This window comes from Sceloporus undulatus, chromosome 9 (genome assembly GCF_019175285.1).
Source record: "Sceloporus undulatus isolate JIND9_A2432 ecotype Alabama chromosome 9, SceUnd_v1.1, whole genome shotgun sequence".
Classification (NCBI taxonomy): Eukaryota; Metazoa; Chordata; class Lepidosauria; order Squamata; family Phrynosomatidae; genus Sceloporus; species Sceloporus undulatus.
In genome coordinates, this window is record NC_056530.1 from 1,403,465 (window position 1) to 1,417,833 (window position 14,369).

The 14,369-nt window shown below is 40.7% G+C and overlaps 1 protein-coding gene across 1 annotated transcript; it reads right to left on the reverse strand.

Moving 5' to 3' along the window:
* Positions 1-692: 692 nt before the first annotated feature.
* ZNF683 (zinc finger protein 683) lies at positions 693-6,804 on the reverse strand. The gene is made up of 4 exons (XM_042439780.1): positions 6,618-6,804; positions 4,575-5,521; positions 2,946-3,074; positions 693-1,112 (listed from the first exon to the last, which is right to left on the reverse strand). Exons 1-4 carry the CDS (start codon positions 6,802-6,804, stop codon positions 693-695), a joined length of 1,683 nt encoding a protein of 560 aa, XP_042295714.1.
* Positions 6,805-14,369: the final 7,565 nt, after the last annotated feature.

A 14,369-nucleotide genomic window follows, 5' to 3' on the forward strand; every position in this document is an offset into this window, starting at 1 on the left:
GGAGGGTGTTGTTATTGTTGTGTACCTTCAAGTATTTTGTGGGTTTTTCTGGCTATGTGGTCATGTTCTGGAAGAGTTTATTCCTGATGCTTCGCCAGCATCTGTGGTGGCATCTTCAGAGAAATGTCAGGAATAAACTCTTCCAGAACACAACCTTATCGCCTGAAAAACCCACAAAAAACTATTGATACAGGCCGTGATAATCTTTGACTTTACAATGCCTTCATTTCATTTCTGACTTATGGCAACTCTATCGTGAGGTTTTCTTGGCACGATTTGTTCAGCGGGGTTTTTGCCACTGTGAGGTTGAGAGAATGTGACTTGCCCATGGTCACCCAGTGGGTTTACATGGTTGAGCTGGGATTTGAACCCTGGTCTCCAGGGTTGCCGTCCAGCGTTCAAACCACTATATCACACTGGCTTCTCATACTGTCTGGAAGGGGGTATTAAGAAAGAATGGGTACAGTATTTCAAATATTGTGGGTATGCCACTGAAGTGGGGTGAACTGGACCAGAGCCACAAAGGCTTCCTTCCCACATCTGTCCATCAGCTCTCGAAAAAACATTCAAAGAGCTGAAGTTTCTATCTCTCCGCACTCCGTAACAATAGGCTGGTTGCATTGGCAAGGATTTTCTGTTTACAAAAAAGGCAGAGGCATTCTCGGACAAGATTGCCTATATGGGCTTGCAGATCAGAAGGTTTTGTCCTGGCTTGCGGCCACCATGTCCCTCCAAAGGATGGCTTCCAGTAGCAGAGCAGCCCTGACAGGGTCAGGCTCTCCTTCTTCCAGACGATCAGCATCCAGAGTGAGGTCAAAGCGGTCGATCATGTTGCTGAAGTAGCAGAACTGGGCAGTGGAGCAGTTGGCAACTGGAGCAAGTGGGCAATATCCTTTGCGGTGGACCTCCAAGCTAACCAGGTGGATGTAGGTCTTGAGGCAGCTGGGGCACTGGTGCCGGTGTCGGCGTCCGTGAAGATGCTGGTGTAGCTTGAGGTGGGCATGCTGGGTGAAGCGGTTATTGCATAAGCAGCATGCGTAGGGCTTCAGCCCCGAATGGAGGCGCATGTGGGTTTTAAGGTTGCTGGAGCTGCTGAAACCTTTGCTGCAGACCTGGAGGTAATGGGGAGATCAGTTCTTGTCAGACTCCGTTAGAGAAAGACAAAGATTAGAAAGGTTGCCTGCTCTGCAATGACTAGTCCTGGCTCTTCTGAAAGGAGAGGATTCATGGTTCTGCACTGCAGAAATAATTCAGACTGCATCCGCACTGTAGGAATAATCCAGTTTGACATCATTTTGCAGACATAATCCAGTTTGAGACCTTTTTAACTGCCTTGGCTCAGTGCCAGGAAATTCTGGCAACTGTAATTTGTTGCGCCCCCAGAGCTCTCTGACAGAGAAGGCTAAATGTCTCAGAAAACTACAGTTCCCAGAATTCCCTAGCATGAAGCAAGGGCAGTTAGAGTGATCTCAAACTGGATTGTTTCTGCCATGTGTTTTTAACTGCCATGGCCCTTTAACTGCCATGGCTCAATGCTATAGAATTCTGGGAAATGTAGTTTATTGTGGCACCAGATTGCTCTGACCATATCTCACAAAACTATAATCCCCAGAATTCCATAGTAATGACCCTGGGTAGTTAAAGTTGTGTCAAACTGGATTATTTCTGCAGTATAGATGCAGTCTCAGTTTGACACCACTTTAACGGCCACAGCTCAGTACTATGGAATTCTAGTTTTGTGAACTATTTAGCCTTTTACGTCCAAGAGCTGTGGTGCCACAACAAACTACAAATCCCAGGATTCCACAGGAGGGAACCATGGCAGCTAAAGGGATGTGAGACTGTATTATTACTGCAGTGTAGATTAAACCTCAAGATAGATTGCTTCTATGTGAGGGCTTTTGGGAGCTACCAAATAATACAATTTATGTATTCTTTGTGGCTTTTGTATTAATATGTTAGTTTTGTGTGTGCCTTCAAGTCATTTCTGACTTATGGCAATCATAACTTTCCTTGGCGAGACTTGTTCAGAGGGGGTTTGCATTGCCTCCCTAGTCTGAGATTGAGAGAGTATGACTTGTTTTTTGAACTCCTGACATTGCTCTTTTGACTGTATGAGGAGTAGAAATTCAGATTTCTGGATTCCCCCCCCCCCAGCATGCAGCTTCAAGGACAGGAGGAACTCTGTTTACTCAGTTTCCATTTGTCATGCAGCTGCTAAAGACACATGCACCCGGGCATATAGAAAACAAAGCAAGGACTCCTCCAGATGGACCCATCATCCAGGAAAATGTTGGGCTATTCTGATCCTGGATTGCATGCCTTGTAACAGTTGTTCCTGCTCCTGCATCCATTCAGTCCTTAAATATACCAGGGCCGCGTTCCCACTATGATTTACTTTGAATTGCAGATCGGGTTAAATGTCCGTCATCCCCACTTGTCGCCGGTTTCGACCCGTTTCTGATCCGATAGAGTTCCATGAAAGTGGACTAAATGCAGAAAACCCACTTTTATTTGACAGTACTTTTCAAGAGGTTCTTTTGACCCCAGCCTTCAAATGGTCTTCTCCCATCCTCTCTCTTTCATTCCAAGGCTGCTGCCACACTGCAGAATTAATGCAGCTTGACACCGCTTTCATTGTCGTAGCTCCATCCTATGGAATACTGGGATGTGTAGTTTCTTGTGGCACCTGAGCTCTCTAATAGAGAAGATGTTTTATCTTCTTATAAAAGAAGAGAAATCTCTCACCAAACTACAAATCCCAGCATTTCATAGCGTGGAGCCATGGCAGTTAAAGTGGTGTCAAACTGCCTTAATTCTGCAGTGTAGATGCAGCCCAAGATATCAAAAATCTTCCTTCTGATCCCACACAGGTACATCCACACTGCAGGGGATACTCAACCTTCCACCAAACCTTTTGAGAAGTAAACTGAAGTGCTACCTACCAGGCATTTGTGTGGCTTTTCGCCTGTATGTACCAGATGGTGCTTTCGCAGGTGAGCCAGTTGGGTGAAGCGTTTTTTACAAATCCAGCACTGAAAAGGCCTCTCGCCGCTATGTATTCTCAGGTGGACCTGTAGGCAATGGTACACTGTGAGCTTGGAAGAGTTGAAACTACAGTTAACAAAACCGAAAAATGTTTTGGATCTTTAAGAGTTGTAGAAATGGGAGGAAACTCAGCATGTAGAGCTTTTCATAGGTTTAATCTGCACTGCAGAAATAATGCAGTTTGGCACCGCTTTAACGGCCAGCACTCAAAGCTATAGGATTTGTAGGGTTTGTTTTTTTTTTTGGTAGTACCAGTACTCTCTGACAGAGAAGGTGAAATAGCTCGCCAAACTACAAATACTAGAATTGCATAACACTGAGCTATGGAGTTAAAGTGGTGTCAAACTGCATTATTTCTGCAGTGCAGATTGGAGTATAGTATCATGATAGCTCATGATAGCTTTTTATTTATGGGAAATGATTTTTACTTTTCAGGCCACACAAATGTCCAAGAGCCCCTTCCATGTAGAAAACTTAGATGGGTGAAGAGGCAAAAAGCTAGGATACATCGAACTTAAATGTGTATAAATGTTTTACATAAAACATTAATGTAATCAAAACAAGAGCTGGGGATGCAACTGAGGCTGAGAGAAGATATTAGACATTTTCAAGGCAATGATTTCTTCCCCTGTTTTTATCTGTTCTACAGACTAAAGGACATGAGTAGAGGCGGTAGACTGAAATAAAATTGCCAGATTCAAAACTGGAGAGGGCTCAGGTGCGTTCAGTGTTGATACAGAAGATGAAATTTTGGCCGGTGTTGCTTGTCATGCAACAGTGCCATGTACAACACTGAAGGCACATGAGCCCTCTCCAGTTTTGAATCTGCTTCAGTGTTCACTTTGGGAGAATTTGAATATTAACCCAACTGGATTAATGTGTCTTTTGAAATAATTAAGGCACTAGTTTCAAGGAATCCTCTGTTAGTCCAGATGGCAGGCTAAAAGATTTCTCTGCCTAGGAAGAATGAAATATAATTATGTACAGCGCTGTGTAAATTTACAGCGCTTTATAAATAAAGGTTAATAATAATAATAATAATAATAATAATAATAATTTATCAAAATCCAAAGACATTGTAAAAATGGCGGCATTATCACACCACAGAAAACTGGGTTAAAACAGTAGACTGGTTAACATCATCCCATAGGCCAGATCCACATTTAGGTGTATTTAGGGGAATTAAGGTGGTCTATAGTAACTTTTATTCAGTTTATTTCAGAGGGCTGATTCTAATTGGGACTAAGGTTGCAAAATTCAAAGACCTAAGTCTGGAAAATACGCATGCAAAGGGATCTTGTAGAAAGAAGAAGCTGGTAGCATGAGCTTTCATAGACTTGTGCCTACTTTCTACTACCATTGCATGCATCTGAGGATGTAGGCTCAAGTCTATGAAAGTTTATCCTACCCAAACATCTAGTAAACATGCCCTGGGGAGGATAAAGAGGATTGTGCTATTCCTGATGGGGAAGATAATAGAGTTTCACAAACTGATTCTTGTTTCTACGCTGATTTGCAGATCATACCGTCAGGTTGGAAAGCTGCCCAAAGCTCTTGGCACAGATGTTGCACTCATATTCGATTTTGCCATTCTTCCTCTTCAGAGGATATGGCGTGGAGGTGCTCCTTTCTTGAGATGCTGATGGGCAGGTCTTTGGCATACTGAGATTCTCAACCTCAGCCTGGTGGAGAAATTGAGAGGTTGTCCTCACTTGCTGGACTACAGAGTCACATGAATGGGTGGGGTATCCATTGGAAGAGCCCACAGATGGAAAGGTGTGAAGAGAGGAAAAGGGATTCTGTGATCTATTGGAATCTTGCGGCAAGCTGGGTAGGTAAACAGTTCGATACATCCCAGGATATGGACATCTTTGTTTCTCTAGGACATTCTGGCTGAATAAGTGTAAAGGTGTAATTTCTCCAAGATTGGTCAGTGGCAGTCCTGATGGAAAGGAGAAGGTTTGAGGGATCATTGCGAACCTGGGGTAGTGGGTAGTGATGGCACTATGAGCATAATGGTAGTTTTGGGGCATGCTGCCCATTGGTGGGCACCCTGAGTAGGAAGAATAGAGGTTGCTGAGATGAAGATGAAGCTTCTTCTGTTGTGAAGTAGTTGGGCTGTATGGGTAGTAATTGGGGCCATACTGTTTTTCTGGAGCCATGTTGCTTTGGTGTGGAAGTACAGATCTCTCATAGGCCACTTCCTCCCTAGATGCATTGTGAGAAGAGTTGAGCATTGTGGGATGCTCTTTGACTGTGTCCATGAATGGTGCCTCTGTCCTTGAACCCACATTTTGATTTCCTGATGTCCTCCTTTGTGGCATGCCTTGTTCTAGTTCTTCAGCATCAATGCTTTCTTCCCTTTCACCATTTTTGCCCCTTTTCATGGAAAACGATGTGCATTTCTGGTCTTCTTTGGAGCTATTCTGTGGTAGTCGACCATCCTGGTGGTCTAACCGAAAATCTATTGAGTCTAGACATTCCATAAAGAAAAAAGCAAATCTATTTATTGTCCTTTATCTTGTCCATGTATTTTTACTTACAGAAATTAAATGCCATGGTTTTATATATGGCCTCATGATATTAAATTGTACCTTCCACCATTATAAAGACTAAAACCTGCTGCAAGAAAAACAAATATCCATGAATATATATATATATATATATATATATATCCGCAGATATTGCATTACGTGAGTCAAGGTAGCACTAATACTTCCTTCTTCCCTATTAAGAAACCTTATAGAATGAGGTAATTGATAACAAAGAAAAGACTAGAAGGATTACTGTTTTCTTAACCTGATTTCTCTATAAAGCTCTTCTCTTTTTCCCTTGACCAACTGCTTTTATTCACGGTTGGTAGATTTCTAACTCAAGAAAACTAAAATAAATTGCACCGGGACATCAGCATCCACTCTTAAAGCTGAGTAACAAGTGAACCGATAAAAAAAAACAACATCAAACTTATGAAAGAACTGTGTGTGGTCTGACATTGTTATTGTGTATTTCAAATTCAGCACCCCAAAATACATTAAAAACAGCTACAGGGATGGAAAAAAAAGTTCTTTTTATCACATGCCTGTGTATTTCAAACATACAGGCTCATTCACAAAGAACACACCAAGGAACAAAAATAGTAATGTGGTATATTTCTAGCCCATTATCCAGAAACTAAGTGTCCGTAAAATAGGCAGTATCTGTTAGATGGGGCACCAGAGCTCTCTGACAGAGAAGGCTAAATATCTAAAATAAAAAAAACCCCTACAAATCCCAGAATTCCATAGCATTGAGTTAAAGGCACCACATTATTTCTTCAGGGCAGATGCAGCCCAACATCTCCTGAGGGACAAATATGGCCCTGTACTATAGGCTATAGGGCCTATAGCCTCTGCCAATTTCCCACCTCTTGCTGTATAGCAAGAAATGAATTTCTACTCTTTCCAAATGTGAGATGATGTGTGGAGACTAATATCCTTCTGTAGACAGGCTGAGGACAAAAATTGTCCAATTTCCTGTTATTCAAGATACTCGCATGAGTGTGATGTCCACGGCATTGGTAGCACTCTTACCTAGTTGATCTGCCAGTTCCCTCGACTGCAGAGAGGGGATATTCCTGGAGATGTCACGAGTGTCCCAGGTCAGAAGTTCCTCTCCTTCCAGGATGGGTGTTACAGTGTAAAAATCAATCCCCAATTTGTGTTGGAAGGCCATCAGGTTCTGGTCTGGATGGGCTTGAGCTGGGTTCACAGAGTACATCCAGTTACTCCAAGAGGGTCAAGGTGCTGCAAGATCTCTCTACGTACTCATGCTACAGACTAAGACGACTATATCTTTGAATTCTACCTCCAAGAGGGATTGTTCACATTCAGTATGTGGCAAGGTTCTCCTTTTGTGGGGAAAAAGCACAGAAAAGACAAGTTGTTGGGGGTGACTGATGTATCCGTGGATAAAAAATCAGTGGGATAAGAAGAGACGACTGTACACTTATTTTGTACTTTGAAAGCATCAGTTGAAGTAGGCCAAAGACAGAGCAGGAAAGTGGGAAGAGCAGAAAGAGACTGAGACATTTTAAGGGCAGTGGAGAAAGTGGGACAGCAGAGAATGAACGGGCATTGACTGTCATATCAGGACAATTGGAGGGTATGTAATAATAATAATAATAATAATAATAATAATAATGATTTACAATAATAATGATGTACAAAATAGTAGGTGGAAACATCATGCTCCTGGCTCATGTCTTGTCCTCTGTGATTGTATTTTATGCATAACAATTGCATTTTATCCCTTTATCTCTTTTATCTCTTTTGCTATTCATAGCTGTAGTGCAATCTAAAAGTTTTTACAATTAGAGCTTAATATTGGTTTTTATGATTACTATTGTATTTGCTGGTCAATGACCGAATAAACTTTATTACATTACATCATGCTCCTCTCCATTTTGAGATGCTTAGGAACCTGAGGGGATGTGAGCATCCTTTGAAGGGATAACACACACACACACACACACACACACACACACACACACACACGGTACTGTTTCACCCATGTCCTGCTTCTTCTTCTTCTTATTATTATTATTCTTATTACTATTCTTATTATGTTTATTTATATCTTGCCTTCCTCCCAATACAGGGACTCAAGGTGGCTTACGGATCTAAAACAATCCGAGTTAAAACACTGTAAAACATGCAAAATCCAAGTTGAAAAAACAACTAAACAATTCCAACAGTTAAAAACGTTAAAAACAATTCCAGCAATTAAAAACAGGTAGGATCCCTGGAGAGAAGTGGTTGGTCACTGTATTAATACAATATTGGACTAAATGGATCTCCAGTCTCATCCAGTACAGCCCTTTTTACGTGTTTAGCTGTACTGATAGAATTTGGTTAGTGCAGATGGTTGAGAATTCTGTTTGGGTTGTTTTTTTTTGGGGGGGGGGGGGTTGGATAAGAACACAGATTAGTAGATTCAATATAATAGATTCAATATAGTAGATTCAATATAGATTCAATAGGCAAGTCGTTGAGCCTTTAAAGAATGGGCAAACCTGAAAGATGTAGCCATTCTTAAGCAAGGAAGGGGAGTGCATACCGGCCAACTGACCCAATTTGTAAGGAAGGGACAGTGTTGATTAATCCTCCGATATCCCACTTTTCCAGCAGCTTTTGGAATGTCCCAGTTTCACTCTCCTCCTGCCACTTTCCCCCTTTGTTCCCAGTTAATTCAGTTGCTGCAAACTGAGTTCAAAGTAAAAAAAAGTAGCTTACCTTCCGTTAACTAATCGAATTAGTAACTTTTGCCATCTCAACTACACTCCGATGTTGCATGGCCACGTGTGTCCAAGTTTTAATTTGTGAAATGTTGGCGGGAATGGGAATGGGGAGAGAGGACTCCAACCTTTCTCTTGCAGATTTTGGAAGTCAGCAAGTACAGCCTCCTAGTGCCGACTAGTGGGGCAGATTGGTAATTTCAATGGGTTTAAAAGCCAACTTTACGTGCAGGGTTGGCGATACGTGTTTTGGGTCTTTAAACAAGAGTATAACTGGACTCCTCTGGACTCGTCTGTCACGCCTCTTACATTTTTAAAGCCTGGCCAAAATTGGAAATGGCAAAACTCTGCAGTCCTGGTCCAACACTCAGTCCACCTCACCTCTCCAAATGTATATCCTGCAACATCCTCCGCACCTCAGTTTTGCACAATCGCAAGTTCAGAGTCCTTTGACTAGCATTAATAAGTGCCACCTACTTTTTACTTTCCCCTTAGAACTAGCACTGTGGGGTTGTGATGGGGTTTTAAGGAGGAGGACTATTTGTTATTATGTGTCTCCAAGTTGACTCTTACTTATGTCGATCCTCTCAAGCCACGGATGCTATTATTATTATTATTATTATTATTATTAAAGTTTATTTATGTAGCACCCTAAATTTTACATATCTGCAGATATGGAGGACTGACCGTATATGCCTCCAAGTTGCCTGCCAGCTTATGGTAACCCCGTGGATTTTATAGGCAGGCAATTCTCAGAGGTGCTTTCACTATTTCCCTCCTCTGAACTATAGCCTCTAGCACCTGATATTCAGGGACACAGAAGTACCTAGAAATCACTGAGCCACATATGCCAGTGCTGCAGAAAAAGGAAGAAAAGACCAGTAAAACCACCCATAAAGGACTCACTCTTTTGATGTGGGAACTGCTAGAAAGTGACACATCCAAGAGCAGAGCCGATCAGAACTTTTTTGTTTCATTGTGACTTGAACACACAAACACTGCTTTCCTTTTGCGGTATCATCTCAAGGGCACAAGGCAGTTTCTTTCTGACTATTCTGAAGCCAAGGCCTCCAGCACTTTCACCAGAAAGCGTTACGAAGAAACTTAAACGTTGTATTCAACAGAAAGTATGACAGGAGCAAAATACATTTCTAACAGTTCCAATAAAAATGTGTTTGCCTGTGAGTGAGTTGGAGGGCAAGTGGTGAAAACAACCCACCAAGCTCCGACCTTCACTGAGCAAACCACTGAGGAAATTTGTAATAGACAAAGTCATTCCCCACTCTCCTGGTGTCTCTGTTTATCCCAGAGCAAAAATAATACTATTTAGCGTATTGCAAGCATTCACAGGCTTTCGTATACACCTCCCATGTGTGCATGTGGCTTCAAGTCGCCTGCTGACATATGGTGACCCTATGAATTTGGTAGGGTTTTCTTAGGCAAGGAATTCTCAGAGGTGGTTTTGCCAGTTCCTTCCTCTGAACTACAGCCTACATCACTTGGTATTCCTTGGTAGTCCCCCATCCAAGTACTAATTAGGCTTGGCCAAGCCCAGCTTCCAAGATCAGATGGGATTGATGCCTTCAGGTTATTTTGGAATGGTATGCTTTATGGGTGAGGAATGTTGTTGGAGTGCAGCATCTAGTAGGTCTAGCCAGGACAGATATTAAAGAACCATGGGAGATACAGTCCATCAACATGTGCTGGGCCATATGTTCCTCACACCACACACACACACACACACACACACCATGTATTTTTATTTATTTTTATTTATTTTTATTTTTAAATATAAGAACCCAAGACAAAAAAAGAGTGGCCTGGTCAGACTTCAAGCTGTCTTTAGCAGCAACTTTCCCCTTCAAAAACCCTTGGAGTCATTTTGTCAGCATGGGGATAACCACTGTCATTGATTCATATCTCAAGCGTAGATGCCATGCTGTGTATTTTCACATATAGATAAAGTTAAGACCTGGTTATTTCCCAAGGCCTTTGGGTGAAATTCTTCTTTAGTCTGTTTTTATTCTTCTTTTTTAAAAAAAATATTCCAGCTACGTTTATTAACCCTATCATTTTTGCCCTTAAAAAAAGCATTGTAATATTGTTCTCATTTGCAAACTGTTCATCTCTATGGAGTTTATCACACGGGGGACAATTGGAAGTATAAACGGTGATTAACCTGTGATAATCCCACAATTGCGCTAATGGTTTTCATACAATGTCATGTTCAGAGTGATATTATCTTGTGAATAACCTGCTATTTTTGTGCAATTGCGCTAATGGTTTTCAAACGATGTCGAGGTGAAACGTGAATAAAGTGCCATTAACCAGTGAATAACCAGGCAAGAAATAGCAGCAAATAATTCATGAGATTTTCCAGTTGCAGTTTATTGCCTGGTTATTCCCTGGTTATTAACAGGATAATCGGTCCTATGTTAATCTCATTTTAATCATGTTTTAATGTCAGTTGCACAATTTTCTCAGGTTAATCACTGTTTAAAGTCCCAGTTCCCCCCGTGTGATAAACTCCTATGACAACCAAGTTTTTTATATGTGAAACATGAATAACAGTTGATTACATTTCAAAAACATTGTTATACTGCTTTTAAGCCTTAATAAGGCCTCTAAAGCAGTTTTACATAACTAAATGGTTTCGGCATTAACAAGAGTACAATCAGAGCCCTAAAGTCAAAGGCACAATGTTAAACATTTTCATTTAAAGACCATTAAGAGCAGAGTGAAATGTTTTCATAACCCATCAAACGAAAAAAGTATCTGCAGCAAACAATGAATAGCAGTTAGGAAAATGATTTGCACTCCCAATTGCTGACTATTCCCCTCTAAAAAGATAAAATACAAAAATGTATACATCCATAATAGCTTTTTCTTGTGGGGGTACCTTCAAAATAGAGTTTATGCCACAAAACCAAATACGTTGGAAGAATTAAAGATTACAATAGTAGAAGACTTGTAGCAAAATTGGAATATAAACTTAGGGTTCATCTGCACTGTAGAAATAATGCATTTTGGCACCATTTTAACTAACAGGGGTCCATCCTACCAAATCCTGGGATCTGTAATTTTTTGAGACACCTGCATTCTTTGGCAGAGGAAGCTGAAGACCTTACAAGATGAAAAATCCCCGGACACCATAGGATGGAAGTACAGCATTTAAAGTGGTGTCCGACTGCATTATTTCTACAGCGTAGACCTCAAAGTGAGGTTTACAACTCTGTGCTTCAACGATGCAAGTGGTGCATTGCTGCACAGACACAACAGTTTGAACATTGTACATAAAATATTAATTTAAGATAAAATTTGTAACTCTAATTAAATCAATTGCATTTATTCTTCACTAAAAATGTATTTATTTAGCCTTTGAATAATCACCATAACTACTATTAGCTGTGAAAGATGAATACAGTTTGGGGGGACATCCTTTTTATCCATGCCGTGTTTTGTTTCTTTTTTGACCATGCTTGAAATCCAACTTTTCCCATTGTTTCATGTCCTTCCTTCCTTCCGTTTTATGAATCTGAGTTTTTCAACAAGTACAAGTCTAATCTGCATTGCAGAAATAACGCAGTCTGATAACGTTTTATTTGCCATAGCTCAATCCTATGGGATCCTGCGATTTATAGTTTGTTGTGACACCAGAGTACTATGACTGAGAAGTCTAAATATATCACAGAACTAAAAACTCCAGAATTTGACAGGATTGAGCCATAGCAGTTAAAGCAATGTCAAACTGAATTATTTCTGCAGTGCAGATTAGACCACAGTCACCTATAGTACTGTATTTGTAGAAATGATTGTCTGGACTTATTGCAGCCCCATTAAGTAACTTGCTGGTTTCTTGGAAGAATGCCATCTCCTTTACAGATTCATCTGGCCTTTAGGATCATCTGGTGAGACTTTCCAGGTAATGCCACATGCTGCTGAGGTCTGCTTGGCTATTATTGGAAGCTGGCCACCAACTATATGAAATTTCCCTTGAAAATGAACAAGTTCCAACTATTCTTAGTTATCAAAACACACTTATTCCTGCAAATCTTCCCAAGCCTTATGTCCAGTCTTACATCTTATTCTGGGACCAAATAAAGAGTATATACTAATGTGTGTACTGTATATGTTGTGTATTGTTGTTCTTGGTTTATGCTATATTTTATTTATAACCTGGCTTTTGCCAGTATGGAACTCAAAACTACTTATGTCCAAAAGGCAAACCAGATATGGCTAAAAGCTTACATGAAAAAAGTTTAAAATATATGTAAACTAGCAATAAAATTAGAAACAGTTCAATGGAAACTAGTATTGCTTATATGTTATGTTATATTGGTATACACTGCTTTGCCTTTTTGGATCCAGGCAATATACAGTACAGTATACACACCTGTAAATAAATAAAGGATGATGGAGCTACACATATTTGCAGAGAATAAACTATAGTTGGCCCTCCATATCCATGGATTCCTTATCCGTGGATTCCAACACTCGCAGCTTTATATATATACATATAGGTATACATTCCAAAAACCAAACATTGATTTTGCCATGAGGAAGGCAATGGCAAACTTCTGAATAAATCTTGCCAAGAAAACACTGTGATAGGTTCCCCTTAGGGTCGTAATAAGTTGGAATTGACTTGAAGTTACACAATAGTAAGACACCGAACAGCAGAATTTTTCAGCGAAATGACCAGATATTAGGGAAGGATTGGTGAGGAGTGTAATGTGGATGCTTCCAGATGAACAGCACCAGGAGGTGTATTACTTTGTATTATTCACATTAGAAATGTGCCATTCACCATCAAATAAATTTGGTCAGTTATTCTTAATTTTCCCGTTTGGGTTTTTTGTTGTTGTTGTTCTTGCATGTGCTAAGAAAGAAGGTAGAATAAAATGTGTAACATAGAGGAGGTTTACAAATGCAAAAACCCATTTTCACATAGAATGTAGTGTATGCATTATGGGATCATGGCATTTAAGATGACAGTAAATCTTCACTTGACTTGAAATGGAAGATGCTATCATCTCTGGATCCCACAAACGAGAAAAAGCTTAGCAGGAAGCAGCTTACATTGGCAGGATATGGAAAGAAGCCATTCCAGTCAAAATTTTGTATAGCTTGGAATATAACTACCATATATACTCAACTATAAGTCGACCTCGTGCATAAGTCAAGGGCAGGTTTTGGGGTCAAAATTATGGATTTTGATACCACCCATGGGGGGTAAAGCTTAAGGGCATGTAACTTAGGTGATGTAAAGGATGAGGCAAAGGAAAACAATGCCAAAGAACTTACAAAATTCCACCAGACATAACTGTTTGTACTCATACTAAAGGCTGGATTGATGAGAGAGTAGAATGGGGTCAGTCCTTCAAGGGCAGATTAAGCTCTTGTCTTTCACCAGGGGATGGTTTTATATACTTAAAGTACTTACACTGATCCATGGATAAGTCGACTCAGTTTATTGAGGTCAATTTTTAAACTTAAATTTCTAGACTTATACATGAGTATATACAGTATGTCCATTTCTAAATCAATTCGCAATGGGGTATCTGCACATAAGCAGCAGGTGTGATGATGATGGGGAAACAGTGTTATGATAGTGGGGAGCAAAGACATTTAAGGAATTCCACCCAAAAGAGCAGAGAAAGGCCCCAGAATGGGGGGGAAACCCCAATCCCTTGGCTTCCAGCAGTTCACAGGAGGAGCAAAGATTGCCTACCTGAATCTGGACTGTAGCTCCGCTTTATCTGTAGAAGCAAAGATCAGTTGGGAGAATGGGAGGGAATCCACTGTGATCTCTTGGGTGTGCGCTATGAATGATTCAGCTGAGGAGGCAGGAAGTGTCCTTTTCTTCGGCTCTTGCTATTTGGGGAGAGGAAAGTCAAAGTTACCATGCCACAAGGGGGAGGGAGGGAAAGAGAATGAGAAGATTTTCCCTGGTGCTTAATTTCCAAGCAGAGAAGTGCTGGGGTTCATGATGGGCTGACAGCTGCCCTGGGTGACTCTTTTCTCCCTATGTAGCTGTATTGATGACTCA

Excerpts from the sequence above, each read along its gene's own strand:
- ZNF683 (XM_042439780.1), bottom strand. The coding sequence starts at position 6,804 with ATGTACTCTGTGAACCCAGCTCAAGCCCATCCAGACCAGAACCTGATG. Across the intron at positions 3,075-4,574 it reads GGCAGCTTTCCAACCTGACG|GTCCACCTGAGAATACATAG; the intron begins GTATGATCTGCA and ends CATTGCCTACAG. Across the intron at positions 1,113-2,945 it reads AAAAGCCACACAAATGCCTG|GTCTGCAGCAAAGGTTTCAG; the intron begins GTAGGTAGCACT and ends CATTACCTCCAG.